Source organism: Ornithorhynchus anatinus, chromosome 7 (assembly GCF_004115215.2).
Source record: "Ornithorhynchus anatinus isolate Pmale09 chromosome 7, mOrnAna1.pri.v4, whole genome shotgun sequence".
Lineage (NCBI taxonomy): Eukaryota > Metazoa > Chordata > Mammalia > Monotremata > Ornithorhynchidae > Ornithorhynchus > Ornithorhynchus anatinus.
Window position 1 is genome coordinate 61829544 of NC_041734.1, and position 17895 is coordinate 61847438.

Genomic DNA, 17895 nt, shown 5'->3' on the forward strand with positions numbered 1-17895 from the left:
CACTCCTGAGGATTTAGTACAGTGCTCTGCATCCAGCAAGCACTCAATAGATGCGATTGAGAGGCACTTAGGGTTTGCGGGTTCCCCAGCCCTGAGATGCCAGACAAGTAATAATAATAAATAATAATAATAATGATGGCATTTGTTAAGCACTTACTATGCACAAAGCACTGTACTAAGCACTGGGGTAGTACAAGGTATTAGGGTGTCCACGTAGGGCTCACAGACTTCATCCCCATTTTACAGATGAGGGAACTGAGGCCCAGAGAAGTTTAAGTGACTGGCCCAAAGTCACACAGCTGACCCTATTAATTTTGTCATTACCCTATTATTTTGTCATTACTCTATTTATTTTGTTAATATGAGATGTACATCACCCCTAATTCTATTGTTTTAATGAGCTGTTCTTCCCCTCGATTCTATTTATTGCCATTGTTCTTGTCTGTCCGTCTCCCCGATTAGACCGTGAGCCCGTCAAAGTGCGGGGACTGTCTCTTCTGTTACCGATTTGTCCATTCCAAGCGCTTAGTACAGTGCTCTGCCCTAGTAAGCCGCTCAATCAATACTATTGAATGAATGAAGGGGGCTGAAGCGGAATTAGAACCCATGACCTCTGACTCCCAACCCCGGGCTCTTTCCACTAAACTACGCTGCTTCTTCAAGTCTGAGGAGGGCTGGGGGCCAGACCAACCGGACTCCCCTCGGTCTTTGTCCACCCACTTGCCTACAGCCTGACGCTCTGGACATTCGCCTCAGTGACCGCAGCTGCAGGCGGCAGAGCCGGACAGGGAACCGAAGGCGAAAGGGCCAGCCAGCTCCGGGACATCCCTGGATATGGGAATTCCGCACCACCTGCTGGGAAAATTTGGGAATTGCTAAGGCAGAAAGCAGCCACAATTTCCCTCCCATCCACACAGTCCTCCCAAACCTCCACTCTCCAGAAACAAGTTGAGAAAATGGCTCACCGCGTAGGTCGGGAGGTGGGAGGGAATGTGGAGGGGGAAGCTGCGTGGCCTAGTGGATAGAGCAAGGGCCTGGGAGTCAGAAGGATCTGGGTTCTAATCCAGACTCCGCCACTTGTCTGCTGTGACCTTGGCCAAGTCACTTAACTTCTCTGTGCCTCCGTCACCTCATCTGCAAAATGGGGATTAAGGTTGTGAGCCCCATGTGGGACAGGGACCGGGTCCAACCGGATTAGTTTGTACCTACCCTAGTGCTTAGCAAAAAAGGGGATAAGAGACACGCCCCTAAGGCGGCAGGACTCTAGACTGAAAGCGGAGGGAATGCGTAGACTCTGTTACACCACACTGTCCCAAGCATTTAGTACAGTACTCTGCACACAATTAAGTGCTCAATCAATACAATTAACTGATGTCACTGACAGCAAGGGAAAAGAAAGGAGGGGAAGGGGTTAAGGGGGGGGGGGGGGGAGAGAGAGAGAGAGAGAGAGAGAGAGAGAGAGAAGCAGCGTGGCTCAGTGGAAAGAGCACGGGCTTTGGAGTCAGAGGTCATGGGTTCGAATCCCGGCCCGGCCACTTGTCAGCTGTGTGACTTTGGGCAAGTCACTTAACCTCTCGGCGCCTCAGTTAACTCATCTGTAAAATGGGGATTAAGACTGTGAGCCCCACATGGGACAACCTGATTCCCCTGTGTCTACCCCAGCGGTTAGAACAGTGCTTGGCACATAGTAAGCGCTTAATAAATACCAACATTATTAGAGAGAGAGGGAGAGAGAAGGAGAGAGAGGGAGAGAGAGGGAGAGAGAGGGAGAAGGTTGTTCTGCTTTCTGGGTTTAGGGCCCACCAATTCTGTCATCTCCAGCCCCTCTATACACACACACACAAACAGAAACAAAAACCTCAAAAGAATCTTTTTTTAATTTCACCTTCATAAACCTTATACTCTGATTCAGGCACAGTGTACAAAATATTTACTCTGCTAAATAAATAAAAGGCAAACATTTTAAATGGCTTTCTGACACCACCCCCGCATAAGATTCCCAGGCCCCTAGAGGACTTCTTGATCCGCCCGCCTCCTCCGGTCACAGCAAGGGCCGAGGGCCAAAACTGAGATGAGGCACGAAGGGTGGGAGCTACGGAGCCGGCCTAGTAACCAACCACTTATCTCCCCCTCAGGGGCTGGGGGCTTCAGTCTGAGGATGATCAGGTGTAGAGACCCCCCCAGATCCAGCAAATCTCCTTCGGCTCCAGTACAATTAGAGTTGGGGGCGGGGGGGAGGCAGCAGGCATTTCAAGGCTTCAGCCCAGGCTGAAAATAGAGGTGGGGGCGGAGAGGGCGAGAGGAGATTTGGGGGGCGGGGGGGGGGGGTTGGGCAGAGAAGGAAGCCCTTTAGGGAACCTGAGATTATACCAGCTGTAGGACCAGTCGAGGTCCGCCGAGGCTCTGGGCTGGACACAAGGGTCAAGATTTCTGGCTTGCACAAGACTAGGGACCGCAGCGGGGGCGGCGCGGTAGGGGGCTACCCTGCCACCCCCAAACCTAGAGGTAGGATAGGCAGGCAGACAGGGAGAGAAGCCGGCAGCGACCGCCGCTGCTCCGATTCCTTCGGCTCCCGCCATGACTCCGGGGGACGGAGTAAGCCGGGCAGGCGATCCTGGTTCACAGCTAAGCGCTTACTACCCTGCTCTGCACACAGGAAGCGTTCAGTAAGCACTAATGACTGATTGACGGTGAGTGAACATGGCCAGACCCTACCAGAAATCCCCTTGGACCTGGGAGACTCCCCATCCCATGGGGAAGAGCGCCTTCCTCTTGGTTAAATAAATAAATTACAGACTTCAAAGGCGCCCGTCGGTTCAGAAATCGGCGAGGGAGAGGGAAGGGAAGGCAGGGTGATGGGCAGGGAGAAAAGGAAGGAGGCGGTCCTCCGATCCCCCCGGCCGGCTCGCTTCTTACCTGGGCGCCTAAGATGGGAGGGCCGGGTCTGGCTCCAATGGGTGGTGGTGAGGGGAAGGGGTTAAGTGCTGAGGGGAAGGGCTCTAAGGTGGGGGGCTGAACCTCCCTTTTCTCTCTCCACCCAATCCTATCAAAGGTCAGGGGGCTTCTGATCCCCGCTGGAGCCTCTGGCCACCGGGGGAAGAGGGGGGGGGAAGAGGGCAGGGGTACCCGGCGGGGAGGGGGAGAGCAAGGGCCTGGCTCTGAGCTGGAGGCGGGGATCAAGACGACCTACCTCCCCTGTCCTCCAGAACCCCCTCCTCCCCCGTCTCGGGACCTCAATCCCCCAATTTCTCCCTCCAGAATTGCACACAAGCACAGGGCGGGCAATCACCCGCCCCCGCCGAATACCTCCTCCAACCCCACCTCCTCCAACCAAAAGGCAACTCCTCGGTCTTGTCGGGAGAGCAGTCAGAGGTCTCCTCCAGCCTTCACGCCCCTTCCTGGGGCTCCCCACCTCCAGAAATAGGGGCACAAGGGGTAAAGGAGGCCGAGGCGGAAGCGAGGACTGGCCCTGGCTCCTCTCTGGGCTCGGGAAACGGCTCGTGGACACCAGGGGGCAGATGGGACCTACTCTCCCAACAGTCGGGGCTCTGCTTGGGCAGACAAGGTGCGGAGACCGGGGGCCTGGGGGGTGATTTGAGCCGGCGGAGTTGTCCAGTGAGGCCCAGTCCCCTGCACTCCCCTCTACTCCCTCCCCTGAGCCAGTGCGAGAGAGTCGGGGGGGAGAGGAAGCAGCCACCGGGGTGTGGGTGTGAAGGTGGAGGGGAAGGCCCCGTTCCGCTCGCTCCCGCAGCTGGGCCTGGAGGCTAGAAGGCAGCGGGGAGCCCGACTCCCCAGTTACCCAGCCTCTCTGCCCTTAGCCCTCTGGGGACTTGAGCGCGGAGGTTAGGCCTCCCTCCTCCTTCCCGTCCCTACCCTGGGTACCTGGCCAAGTCGCTCTTGTCGAACACCACCCGGGTGGCAAAATAAATGGCCAGCAGCCCGAGGCCGGCGGCGGACACCATGTAGGCGGTGACCGACTGCGTCAGCTGGACAATGGAGCCCATGAGCAGGGACGGAGCCACCTGGGAGAGCAGGAAGGCACTGTCCAGGATGGCCAAGTCCAGGCAGATGCCCCGGCCCAGCCCCCCGGACTCCGGTTCTCCCACGACCACCCGCATCGAGACGTCGCACGGGGAGCCTCCGCACAGGCCCGGGGGCGAGGGGAACAGTCCGCCCACGGCCCCGGGATGTCCGTTGGGGAAGGGACTCCCGGCCTTGGGGACACTCAGGAAGCTGGTCGCTGGGCTGTCCTCGCTGCCGTCCCCTTTGTATTTGGGCAGGAACACCTGGGGGAGGCAGAGAGTGGGGGGAGGGATTAGAATGAGATCCCAAGGAGAGCCAGGGAGGGGAGAGCACCTACGAGGCAGATCAAACTCTGCTATTCCTCTGGTTTGGCCAAGAACAGGGAAGGGAGCTGCTGGGGTACCCACTGGGCACGCTCCGTTAGTGCTTTCCCATCTTCCTTCCTTGCTCTGCCCCAGGGTCTGACTGCTTTAGCAGGTGACTGGGCCTGAGAGAGGCTACAGCAGTGAGAGGAATTACGTCTGCTGTGCGACCCTGGGCAAGTCACTTAACTTCTCAGTGCCTCAATTACCTCATCTGGAAAATAGGAGTTAAGACTGTGAGCCCTATGTGGGACAGAGTTCGCTGTGGGCAGGGACTGTCACTCTTTATTACTGTATCGTATTTTCCCAAGCACTTAGTACAGCGCTCTGCACATAGTAAGTGCTTAATAAATACGACTGAATGAATGAATGAACCACTGCGTCCAGCCTGCTTAGCTAGAATCTACTCGGTTAGTTCAGTAAGCGCTTAAATATCATAAACAACCCCCCCCAAAATTAATATATATATATATATAGGCACTTGGGGTACCTTTCCCTGAGGCCTGTAGGGCGAGAGAGAGCGGCAACTTTGGGGCAGGGGTTACTGCTGAGGTCCTCCCTAAGAAGCTTCCAACCCAAGAGGGTTGTTTCTAGGCCCACTCGCCCCTCTGCCAGCAAGGGGCCAGGCACCCTACCAGGCTCCAGATGGCAGGGGCCGCCCCAGCCGCCAGACCTCAGATGTGGCTAACGGGAAGCCCCGTGGTCCGGGCACAGACGCCGGCCTCCGGGGCGGGGACGGGAGAAGCCTGGGCCCTGCGGCCCACACAGGGAGGATGTCCAGGCTAAGGATATCCTGAGGACGCGGAGGGCATTTTCTTCAAACGTTTAATTTTCACAGAAACTCTACCAGTCAGAGCAGAGAAAACGGAACACACGTAAACCAAGGAGGAGAGATTGGGAGGGGCTGAGGGGGCTAGGTATTGCCCCTGCCTCAGCCTCAGGGCCACAGAAAACCTAATTACTGGAAGGGAGTTCAACACACTTTCTCATCTTAGTTGGAGAGATACGGAATGGGTAAGAATCACATAAATGAGAAGCAGCGTAGCCTAGTAGAAAGAGCACGGGCCTGGGGGTCGAAAGACCTGGGTTCTAAATCTGAGCTCTGCCACTTGTCTGCTGTGTGACCTTAGGCAAGTCACTTACCTTCTCTGGGCCTCAGTTTCCTCATCTGCAAAATGGGGATTAAATCCTATTCCCTCCCATCTAGACTGTGAGCCCCACTGTGGGACGGGGGCCGTATGCAACCCGATAACCTTGTATCTATCTCAGCAATTAGAACAGGGCTTGGCACACAGTAAGTGCTTAATACAATGCTAATAATAATAATAATAATAATAATAATAATAACAATAATAGATGCCACTGGTACTACAACTAATAAGACTGTGAGCCCGTCATTGGGCAGGGATTGTCTCTATCTGTTGCCGAACTGGACTTTCCAAACGCTTAATACAGTGCTCTGCACGTGGTAAGCGCTCAATAACCATTCGGAAGCTTAGGAAAAAGGCTGTTCATAAGATCCAGGTGAAAATGGAAAACGTGGAAAGAAAGGGATTAAGAAATGGCTGTGGAACTCTTAATGTGGCTGGTTATTGACTGTCTTGATGCCCTCACGGCACTTATGTACCGAATTGTACATCTGAAGTGCTTAGTACAGTCCTCTGCACATAGTAAGTGCTCAATAAATACTATTGAATGAGTAAATACAGTATGGCTCAGTGGAAAGAGCCCGGGCTTGGGAGTCAGAGGTCATGGATTCGAATCCCTGCTCTGACACTTGTCAGCTGTGTGACTATGGGCAAGTCACTAAACTTCTCTCTGCCTCTGTTTCCTCTTCTGGAAAATGGGGATTAACTGTGAGCCTCACGTGAGACAACCTGATTACCCTGCATCTACCCCAGCGCTTAGAACAGTGCTCTGCACATAGTAAGCGATTAACAAATACCAATGTTATTATTATTATTAATAAATACTATGAATGAATGAATGAATGAATGAATGAATAAATGGACCTCCCCCACCATTCTCCTTCTACCCCTGTCAGTCAAACCCCATAACCCCTTCCACATTGCGAAGCATCATCTCCAGAGGAATCAAGGAGGACTGCAGTGGATAACTGACCCAGGCTGGAAAACCAGAAACCTACCACCCCCTGGTCTAGGCCACACAGGCAGAGCCCCAAGGAGCCCCGGACTGAGGCTACAGGGCTCAGAGGGATCCTCAGTCCCCCAGTCTATCATCTACCCCTCAAACAAACCAAGAGTAAGCTGCAAAAGCAGGACGCACAAGACCACTGCCCTCTGCCTGGGGAGGGGGGGGTCTCGAGAACTAACTCTCTTCCCCTCTTCAAAGCCCTACTGAGAGCTCACCTCCTCCAAGAGGCCCTCCCAGACTGCGCTTTCCCTTTTCCCTCTGCTCCCTCTCTTCCTCTCCCTTCACCTCCCCTCAGCTAAGCCCCCTTTTCCCCCCCTTTCCCTCTGCTCCTCCCCCCTCCCTTCCCCTCCCCTCAGCACTGTGCTCGTCCACTCATTTGTATATATTTTTATTACGCTATTTATTTTGTTAATGAGATGTACATCCCTTGTTTCTATTTATTGCTCTTGTTTTTGTCTGTCTCCCCCGATTAGACTGTAAGCCCGTCAATGGGCAGGGATTGCGTCCATCCGTTGCCGAATTGTACATTCCAAGCGCTTAGTACAGTGCTCTGCACATAGTAAGCGCTCAATAAATACTAGTGAATGAATGAATGAATGAGATGCCTCCGCCACTGACCCCTCTCCCCCCTCCCTCCCCGCCTGCTCTAACCAGCCCCAGTCTACGGGCTCGGCTCACCACTCTCCGGGCTTAGACTCTTCAGCCTGAGAGTTCATAGAGTTCATCTCCTCTATTCCCCTGCCTTCAAGCCACCAGGCCCCTCCCTCAGCTCACCCACATCAGGGGCCCAGGGGACCCCACTAATAATAATAATAATAATAATGTTGGTATTTGTTAAGCACTTACTATGTGCCAAGCACTGTTCTAAGCACTGGGGTTGACACAAGGTAATCAGGTTGTCCCACGTAGGGCTCACAGTCTTCATCCCCATTTTACAGATGAGGAAACTGAGGCCCAGAGAAGTGAAGTGACTTGCCCAAAGTCACACAACTGACAAGTGGCGGAGCCGGGATTAGAACCCGTGACCTCTGACTCCCAAGCCCGGGCTCTCGCCACTAAGCCACGCTGCTTCATTGGTGGGAGCAAGAAGCCACCTGTGTCTGCCAGGAGGCCCCGAAAGCAACATCACCTCCAGAGATATGGACGCCACCCTGGCACGGGGAGGGAGGGTCCCCGCCCCCCCCCCCAACACTCCACTTCCTTAACCCCAAATCCTTCCCCGCTCAGCCCGGAGCTCCCCGTTTCCCCTGTACTCCCCATCCTGGCCCCCGTACCTGCTTCTCACGGTGGTAGAGGGAGGCCAAGGTGTACGGCAGGATCTGCAGCGCGGAGAAGGTGAAGCCGGTGAGGGCGGCAGAGATGGTGACCACAGCTACGCTGCGGGACAGGCAGGTGATGCCCGCGGCCACGGGGAAGGAAGTCACGCTGGCGAGGTAGACGGCCCGGGTGCCGAAGCGCTGGACCAACCGGTCCATGCCCAGGGAGAAGAGGAGGGAGATGGCACACTGAAGGAACAGGCCCAGGCTGCCCATGCGCACCCCTGCCAGGTGGGAGGAAGGGGAGGGTGACACAAAGAAGAAAAGCAGGTCAGGCTGAGGACACCCACCCTTTTCTGGCTCTAACCTTCTTGCCTCGGGGCCTTACCTCCAACCCCAAACTTCCTGCTCCCGCTCCTTACCCTCAACCCCAACCTTCCCGTCCCGCTCCTTATTCCCCAACCCCAAACTTCCCGCTCCCGGGCCCACTCCTAACCCCAACCTTCCTGCTCCCAGTCCCCACACTTAACCCCAACCTTCCTCCCCAGGTCCCCACCCCCAACCCTAACTTCCTGCCCCGTTACCCACCCCTAATCGCCTTACTCCCTAACCGCAACCCCAACCTTTCTGCTCCTCGTTCCCAGCGGCCTCTTCCCTCACCTCCAAATCCCAGCTCCAAGTCGCCTCCTCCTCCAGGGAGCATTCTCCGATTAGCACCACCCCTTCTTCCCCCCGCCAGCACACCATCCCATTCTTCTAAGAGCCTGGGAGGGCCTTCAAGATGGACAAGGCCCCGGCTGCTCTTTCTACAACAGAGTTGCTGTCAGGCTGTCACTCCTTTTCTGGAAATGGAGCACGCTTTGGGAAAGAAGCTTGGGCCCGGGAGCCAAGAGCCAGCCAAACTGGGAATGGAAAGGCACAATTTCTGGGAACAGAGGACAACTCCACCTTTCCCCCACCCCATATGGTATTTATTAAGCACTTACTATGTGCCAGGCACTGTACTAAGCGCCGGGGTAAATGCAGATTAATCAGGTTGGGCATAGTCCCTGTCCAGCATGAGGCTCGCCGTCTTAATTCCCATTTTACAGATGAGGTAATTGAGGCACAGGGAAGTGAAGTGATTTGCCCAAGGTCACACAGCAGATTAGTGGTGGAGCTGGGAATAGAAGCCAGGTGTTTCTGACTCCCAGGCCCGTGCTGGTCCTAGGGGTAATGGGGAGGTTGGCCCATAGTGGAGTCCTTGCTTCAGGGGTGCCGTCCAGCGACCTGCAGACTCAGCTCCAATGCCTTCCTCCGCCTTCCGCCGTTGCCTGGCTCGGCCTAATCCGCCCTCTGATCCGGCCCCCAGAGGACCCTGGTCTGGTCCCGCCTCCCGAACCCTCCTCTCATTCATTTCCCTGCTGGATCCATCTGCCTGCAGACCCCTAGCTATTCGTTCATTCGGTCGTATTTATTGAGCACTTACTGCGTGCCGAGCACTGTAGTACACACTTGGGAGAGTACAGTACAACAATAAACGGACTTATTCCCGCCCACAGTGATCTTACAGCTAGGTTAGGTCTGTCCAGTCCCCCCCCCCCCCCCAGCTGCCCCAGTCGATCTGACCTTGAACCCCCAAGTAGTGAGGACAGAGCTCATTCTGTCAGGATTCCTCCGCCAAGACTGAGAAGCAGCATGGCATAGTGGATAGAGCACGGGTCTGGGAGTCAGAAGGACCTGGGTTCTAAACCCGGCTCCGCCACAGGTCTGCTGCGTGACCTTGGGTAAGTCGCTTCGCTTCTCGGAGCCTGAGTTCCCTCATCTGTAAAATGGGGATTAAGACCGTGAGCACCGTGTGGGACGGGGACCGTGTCCGACCCGATTAACTTGTATCTGCTCCAGCGCTTAGTACGGTGCCTGGCACAGAGTAAGTGCCTAACCAATACCACTGGAGAAAAAAAGAGAGACTCGCCGGAAATCATCCAGGAGAAGCTGGAGAGGAAACCCAGGAGTCACCAAGGCTCGTCAGAGTCCTCTGGGCTGCCCGTCCTCCCTTCCTCCCATTTCCTTCCACGCTGCAGACCCAAGCCCCTCATCCCAAGGCCTCTCACCCTCATCGTAGTGGCGCCGGGCCTCGGTGCCCGGCTCGGCCAGAGGCACGCCCTGGTACAGCCCCTCGCCCACAAAGTCTGTGTAGAAGAGGGTGAAGCTCATGAGAGCCATCCAGCTGCAGAGCTCGGCCACAAAGAGGCGGCGCAGGGCCCGGGGCACCCGGCAACAGAGCCGGTGCAGCCGCGGCAGCAGGGCCCCCAAGTTCCGGAGCGCCAGGGCCACGGGCCGGGCTCCGCAGGGGCAGCAGCAGCGGCCGGCCGGAGCCGCGGGCACCGGGAGCCCCTCGCCCGCCTCGGCCGGGCCCGGCGACGCCGACTCCTCCGCCACCAGGAAGGTGGCCAGGACGCAGGCGAGGAAGATGAGGGTCAGCAGGCCGAAGAGGCACTCCTCCTGGCTGCCCAGGTACGGGGCCAGGACGCTGGCGTCCCAGTCGATGGCGGGGAGCAGGTAGCCCAGGCAGCCTCCGAGGCTGATCATGAAGGCGTAGACGGAGAAGGCCTGGCGGCAGTGGTCCGGCTCGCGGAACAGGTCGGAGAGCAGGGCCTCCAGGGGGGTGAAGCACACCTGGCCGCAGAAGTCCAGCAGCCCCACCCCCAGGATGAGCAGGGCCAGCTCCAGCGAGCGGGCCCCCGGCCCCGCCAGCCCCGCCAGCCGCCCGGCCCGGGGGATGAGGAAGAGGCTCAGCAGGACGCCCAGTGACAGCGTCCAGATGAAGGGCCGCCGCCGGCCGTAGCGGCCCCGCCACTGATCGCTGGCCGAGCCCAGCAGGGGCACCGAGACCAAACCCAGCACGGGGCCGATACCTGCGGTGGAGCGGGAGGGAGGCAGAGGGACGGGAAGGAAGGAGGGGGACAAGGAGTCAGCGGTGGGGACGGTTCACCCCGGAGACCCCACCCCGCTGCCCAGACACTCCCCTCCCCCCATCTCTGGCCCCCTCCCCCTCCCCGGGACAAGATGCCAGAGGGATCCTTGGCTGGGCGAGCGGGTGAGAGGTCAGCAGCAAAGAGGAACTTCTACGCTCGTTCCCTCTTCATCCTTACAGCTAGGAATGGGAGGGAGAGACCCACCCCCAACTTTTTTTTTAAAATGGTATTTATTATTATTAATAATAATAATCATGGTATTGATAAAGTGTCTACAGTGTGCTGGGCACTGTACTGAGCGCTGGGCGGGGAATATAAGCAAATCAGGTCAGACGCAGTCCCTGTCCCACTTGGGGCTCCCAGTCTCAAAACCCATTTTACAGATGAGGGAATGGAGGCCCAGAGCAATGAAGTGACTTGCCCAAGGTCACACGGCAGACAAATGGCAGAGCCGGGACTAAAACCCATGACCTTCTGACTCCCGGGCCCGTGCTCTATTTACTACGCCACGCTGCTTCAGCGCTACGTTCCAGGCCCCGTTCTAAGCACTGGGGAAGATACAGAGCGATCAGATTGGAGCCCATCCATGTCCCACATGAGGGTCACAGCTAACCCGCATTTTACAGATGAGATAAATGAGGCACAGAGAAGTGAAGTGACTTGCGCAAGCTCCCACAGTGGATGTGTCAAAACCGACATTAGAACTCAGGTCCTTCCTTCCCCTCCCAGAAGCCCCCCGCCTCAAGATTCCTCCTGACACTGCCCGGGCTGGGGAGGTCACGGGTGCAGGGGAGCCTGAACCGGGGCGTGACTCACCCAGCACCATGGTCATAAACTTCTCTTCCACGCCCACCTCCAGCAGCAGAGGAGGCACGTAGGTGATGCCCGCCGCCAGGCAGACCTCCAGGCCGAAAGTCAGCGCGTTGACCAGCAGGAGTTGGGCCTTGCGGTGCCGGAGCATCCGGCTGAGCCACACCTTGGAGGCCATGGCCGGTTGCACCGGGACGCGGGGACGGGCGGACGGATCAGACGGCAGGGTTGGACCGGGCCGCGGCCGGGTCCCGAGTTCTCCTCCTGCCCGGGGATGCCGGCTGCCGCAGCTTCAAGCAGTCACCTCTCATTTCCGCTCTCCGTTGCACCCAACTGGGCTTCGGGCTCCGCCGGGGGACACGGGGCTACCGAGTGCCTCGGTGCGGGCACGTGCCGGGCGCTTGAGGTCCTAGGACAGAAGAGGAGCTCCGTGTCAGTGGGCAGGAAACCGTGGACTGTGAGCTCCCCGCTACTCCTTGTCCAAGTCTACCAACTCTACTGTACTCTACCTTCCCAAGCGCTTACTGCAGTGTTCTGCGCAAGGTAAGCACTCAGTAAATACTACTGATTAACCGTTGGCTCTTCTGATGGAGGAGCACTTTGATACCCGCGCCCCAGCCCTACGGCACTTAGGTACACATACATAATAATGTTGGTATTTGTTAAGCGCTATGTGCAGAGCACTGTTCTAAGCGCTGGGGTGGATCCAGAGTAATCAGGTTGTCCCATGTGAGGTTCACCGTCTTAATCCCCATTTTATAGATGAGGTAACTGAGGCACAGGGAAGTGAACTGACTTGCCCCCAGTCACACAGCTGCCAAGGATTCGAACCCATGACCTCTGACTCCCAAGCCCGGGCTCCTTCCACTGAGCCACGCTGCTTCTCTGTCCTCGTCTGAAATTTCCTTTAACGTCTGTCTCCCCTGTCAAGTCTAAGATTCTTGAGGGCAGGGATCGTGTCTACCGACTTTATTACATGGGGCTCTCCCAAGCACAGAGTACAGTGCTCTCGGTACCCAGTAAAGGCTCACTAAATACCACTGATCGATTAACTGCTTCTTTGGGAGTCACTTGACCATTCTCCGCCACCGGCACTCAGCCACTTCCAGGGGCAACCTTGTCAGTGAAAAGAGCCTGAGGTGGCTTTTGTTTACTGTTCCCCCTCGCACTCTCCCATGAAGCCGGCCTGGTCACTTCCCCTTTGTTCGCAGCGGAGGGCACTTCCTGCTTCTGGAAGGAGCGTGGGTGGCTCTCCTGGGTCTTAGTTTAAGTCAACAAACAGCTTAAAAAGCTTCCTCCTCTATGCCCAAGCCTCCACCCTTGCAGGCCGTCTCCTCCCCCATCGACGGAACTATCAAGCGCCGTCCTAAGCAAGCGCCGTCCTAAGCGCCTGGGAGAGTACGATGCAGCGGCGACTTGACGACAGGACCCACGAGCCCCTTCCTCTCAGAGCGGCCGGGAGCAGCGGGCCAGCCTCTGGAGTTCCAGTCTCCGGGAGCAGACGAGACGGCCTGACTGAGGACGGCTGCCCGCCGACTCTGCCCCCTCAGAACGGGGAGCCCTCCGCCCTCCCCGTACGGAGCCTTGGCACCTCAACCCCTCCTTCCCTCCTCAGGTGCCCGGGAGCTGCATGTCAGCAGCAGCAGCCTCCAGGACCCCACGGGGCTCACTTCCTGGAGCGGATGCCAACTGCAACCTGCTCAGACCGGCACGGCAGGAGAAACAGTCAGGAAGTGAAGTCGGGGCGGGGGGAGTGGGGCGGGGGAGGCCGGGTCAGATCCGCCTTTGGGCTCCTGAAGGAACAATGCGCCCTCCCACGAGAACCCACGCACCCGGGACTTCCTGGGCCCTCTCCAGGCCGGAGGCCCAAGCTGACTCACGGGAGGCCCGGGGCAAGCCGATGAACCTCTCTCTGAATCTCAGTGTTCTCATCTGTAAAATGGGAAAGACTCCTCCTCCTCCTCCCGTCCTCTAGGAATGGGGAGAGAACAGTCTGGTACCATAGAAACCCGAAGGAGTTAAGCAACCCCAAGACTGGCAAAACCGGGCACTGCTGCCCTCCTTTCCTCCCAGGCCTCCCCGGCTCCTCTAGACCGTAAGCTCGTCGTGGGCGGGGAATGTGCCTGTTTATTGTTGAACTGTACTCTCTCGAGCGCTTAATACAGTGCTCTGCTCCCAGTTGGTGTTCAATAAATACGACTGAATGACTGAATGATCGCTGGAGAGAGACCATCAGCCAGCCCCACCCAGTTCTCCGGGGAAGGTAAGGGAGGAGGGAGATCACTCGATCAGTGGTATTTATTAAACGCTTACTATGTGCAGAGCACTGTACTAAGCACTTGAGAGAGTACCACAGAATTAGCAGACACATCCCCTCCCCATAACGAGTTTACAGTCTAGAGAGAGAACTCGAAACCCAGGTTTCTCACCTCCCACTCTGAAGCGCTGGAGGGTAGGGGGCCCGTCCCTGGCTAAATTTGTCTGCTCTGTGACCTTGGGCAAGTCAGCGTGGCTCAGTGGAAAGAGCCCGGGTTTGGGAGTCAGAGGTCGTGGGTTCTAATTCCGCCCCTGCCACTTGTCTGCTGTGTGACCTCGGGCAAGTCACTTAACTTCTCTGGCCCTCGGTGACCTCATCTGGAAAATGGGGATGAAGACCGTGAGCCCCACGTGGGACAACCTGATGACCTTGTATCTAACCCAGCGCTTAGAACAGTGCTCGGCACATAGTAAGCGCTTAACAAATACCAACGTTAAGTCTCTTGCCTCAGTTTCCTCAGCTGTAAAACGGGGAATCAATACCTGTTCTCCCTCCTACTTAGACTGCAAGCTCCATGTGGCATCTGATGATCTTGTAATAATAATTATGGTATTTGTTAAGTGCTTACTATGTACCAGGCACTGTACTAAGTGCTAGGTGGATACATGCAAATCGGGTTGGACAGTCTCTGTCCTACATGGGGCTCACAGTCTCAATCCCCATTTTACAGACGAGGTAACTGAGGCCCAGAGAAGTGAAGTGACTTGCCCAAGGCCACACAGCAGACAAGTGGCAGAGCTGGGATTAGAACGCATCACCTAACTCCCAGGCCCATGCTCTATCCACTACAGCATGTACCCCAGCACTTAGTACAATGTTTGGCAAATAGTAAGCACTAAAGTATCATTATTACTATTATTATAATCCCCCTGTGGGGTAGTCGGGCTGGGAGGAGAACGGGACATTCTTGTTGGAAGTGGGAAGGCAAAGAGCAGAGAGGGGCTAACCCCTTGCCCTTTGCCCATCCCAGTGAACTCGGATTGCCCCAAAATCAGGGAAGTGAGCAGCACAGGGACCACCACCGCCCCCCACCCCACATCCTCTCCTACCCAGCCCAGCTGATGCATCCCATACCAATTAACAGGCGCACCTCCCCCTCATCCTGCCCGGGGCCACTGTGTGCAGTGGTATTTGTTAAATGTTTACTACGTGCCAGGCACTGGGGTAGATACAAGTTAATCACGTCCAACAAAGTCCATCTCCCCCAAGGAGCCCAGTCTTAATCCCCATTTTACAGATGAAGTAACTGAGGCCCAGAGACCTGCCCAAGGTCACACTGCAGACAAGTGGCGGAGCCGGGATTAGAACGCAGGTCCTCTGAGCCCCAAGCCCGGGCTCTTTCCACTAGGCCATGCTGCTTCTCCAAGTTACCTGAAGCAGGAGCTCAGGTGATCCAGCCCCCGGAGGTGAGAGAAGCAGGCTTTGGGGCGACCCTCCCTGAGCAAGCATTGGGTCCCCGGCCACACCCTCAACGCCGCCTGGCCCCGTTCCAGTCCCCAGCCCTGCCAGCTGGCTGCTCGGCAGCTACCCGCCGTGGAGAAGAAGCCCGCGGCTCCCCGGTCCCCACCGGTCACCCCTCCCCTGCCCCTTCTCCTCCCCCTCCGCCCGCAGGCCTCTTCCCTCTCCGGCCTCCACGGCAGCAAACAGCTCCGGCTCCCAGGAAAGGGCGGGCTAAATGGAAACGACCTGGACCCTGCTTTACCTGGCCCTCTCCAGCCCAGCCCTCCCCGGACAGGCTGACCAACTGGTCTCCGGTAACCGAGAAAATAGCGGGGGAGCTTTCGGCCCCCTTCCTCCTCCCCTCCACTACCCTGCCAGATCCTCTTTCCCTCAGGGTGCAGCCCAATAAACTGAGTATTCAATTCAATAGTATTTATTGAGCGCTTACTATGTGCAGAGCACTGTACTAAGCGCTTGGGATGAACAAGTCGGCAACAGATAGAGACAGTCCCTGCCGTTTGACGGGCTTACAGTCTAGAGTAGGGATGGGAAGGAAAGAGATGGGAAGGCAAGAGAAGGCAATGGGGCCAGCTCAGCCCTTGCCTGGGGATGCACCCCTCTGTTCCACAGTTGGCTTGCCTCTTATATGGCTCCCGGGGAACTCCCTCCCTCCGTCACCTTGAGACAGACCCTCCCCAGTCCTGTCTGGGGGAATCCACGGCTCCCGAGAGACCCTTGGCCCTCCCCAGACTCCCTCGCCACCTTGCAGCCCCACTTCCCCGGAGCACAGCTGGTATACCCTGAGTCAATGAGCGGGGCAGCCTCCGGCCCCCTGCCAAACCCACCTGCCCCTCGGAGCCTGGACCCGGGACCGCCACGCCTCAGCCTCGGTCGCCAACCAGGGAGTGGAAAGAAGTTGGAGGAGACACCCAGGTTCATACATCTCCAGGGGCAAGGATGACCAAAGTTTGGAGTTGCTGGGTCTCCTCTTTGGGGGTCAAGTTGTGGGCTGGAGGGGGAGAGAGGGCAGCGAGAGATCCTGCCCCAGGGACTCCACACCCAGGCCGCCCTCCTGCCTCCATTGTCCTTCCTGAACAAGGGGGATTGCTCCTCCCAGGGACTGGGAGCTCAGGGACTCGTCCCCAGTCTTGCCGGGAATGGCGCCCCGAGGTCCAACTAGGGCTGACATGGTTGTAGTGTCCGGGGCCCTCAGAGCTGTCCGGTTCAGGGACTGCGGGGACCAAGACAGAGAGGAGAGCCTAGTAGTGCAGCTCATTACACCCAGTGTGCCCTCAAGAAACACCATTTCCAAGCAAGGACGTATTGTCCCCTATCCTTTCGTTCATTCATTCGTATTAATTGAGCGCTTACTGTGTGCACATCACTGTGCTAAGCACTTGGGAGAGTATAATGCAACAATAAACAGACACATTCCCTGCCCACAACGAGCTTGCAGCCTAGAGGGGGAGACAGTGGGCAGGGAATATTATAAATTTATTTAATATAAATAAATCCTGGAACCCCACCCTCCCAAAAGTCCTCTCTTCGACCTTCTTACCCTCTGAAGTCATTCTGTTTGCAATGAGAAGTGTGGCCTTGTGGGCAAAGCAAAGGCCTGGGAGTTAGAAGGACCTGCATATGTATCTTTTAAATAATACATCATAAATTATTTATTTACCTTAATGCCTGTCTCCCTCTCTACTATAAGCTCCTTGTGGGCAGGGAACATGTCTGCCAACTCTATCGGATTGGGATTCTCCTATATGCTTAGTACTGTGCTCTACACACAGTAAGCACTCAAATACCATTAATGATGATGACCTGGGTTCTAACTGGCTCTGCCACACGTCTGCTGGGTGACCTTGGGCAAGTCACTTAACTTCTCTATCATTCAGTTACCTCATTCGTAAAATGGGGATTAAGACTGGGAGCCTCATGTGGGATCGGTTGGTATCGACCCCAGCGCTAAGTACAGCGCCTAACACATAGTGTTTTACAAATGCCGTTAAAAAAAAATTTCACCTTTTTTCAGCTCTCAGCCCAATCAGCAAATAGAAGATCAGCTTAGTTCTCATCTGGTGAGGAAGGACGGAGGGAAGGAAGGAAGGGCAGATAGAAACTGTCCAGAGAGAAGATGGTGATTCCAGATTCAGGTCCCTCTGAAGTCACAAGGGTGGCGAGAGGTGCTCAGAAAAGACCCCCCTCAAGTGCCTCTGGAGCATTTCCCTCCTCTCCTATCTACGCCCACCAACTCTGGGACCCCCAGGGAACACAAGGTAGAGAAGCTAGAGATTTCTCCTCAGGGTGGGAGCCAGAGGCAGAACAGAATCAGAGGGTGGCTTTTCTCCTCACCTCTTATTTCCAGCCCCAGACACATCAAGAGGCAAGCGTAGGAAAGGCAAGCCGATCTGGAAGAGTTTACTCTGGGCCACGAAGAAGGTGAGCAGAAGAAAGTGAATGGCAAACACCTTCCCAATTCTCCATTCATTCTGAGTGACATCTACAGGCACTAGAGCTGAGAGGGGGCCACCTTCCGTCTTAAGGCTGAGTTTTGGGTTCTCATCGCCTCAACCCAG

At 56.3% G+C, this 17895-nt stretch overlaps 1 protein-coding gene across 1 annotated transcript in view; it reads right to left on the reverse strand.

Annotated features, from left to right (window-relative positions):
- Window positions 1–3107: 3107 nt before the first annotated feature.
- SLC45A3 (solute carrier family 45 member 3) overlaps window positions 3108–17895 on the reverse strand; it is a 28017-nt gene continuing 13229 nt past the window's right edge. The window contains exons 2-5 of the mRNA XM_029069591.2: window positions 11569–11971; window positions 9889–10692; window positions 7814–8079; window positions 3108–4286 (exon numbers count right to left, since the gene is read on the reverse strand). Coding sequence (XP_028925424.1) covers window positions 3870–4286; window positions 7814–8079; window positions 9889–10692; window positions 11569–11740 — 1659 coding nt within the window. The 5' untranslated portion in view covers window positions 11741–11971 and the 3' untranslated portion in view covers window positions 3108–3869. The remainder of the gene's footprint in view (window positions 4287–7813; window positions 8080–9888; window positions 10693–11568; window positions 11972–17895) is intronic.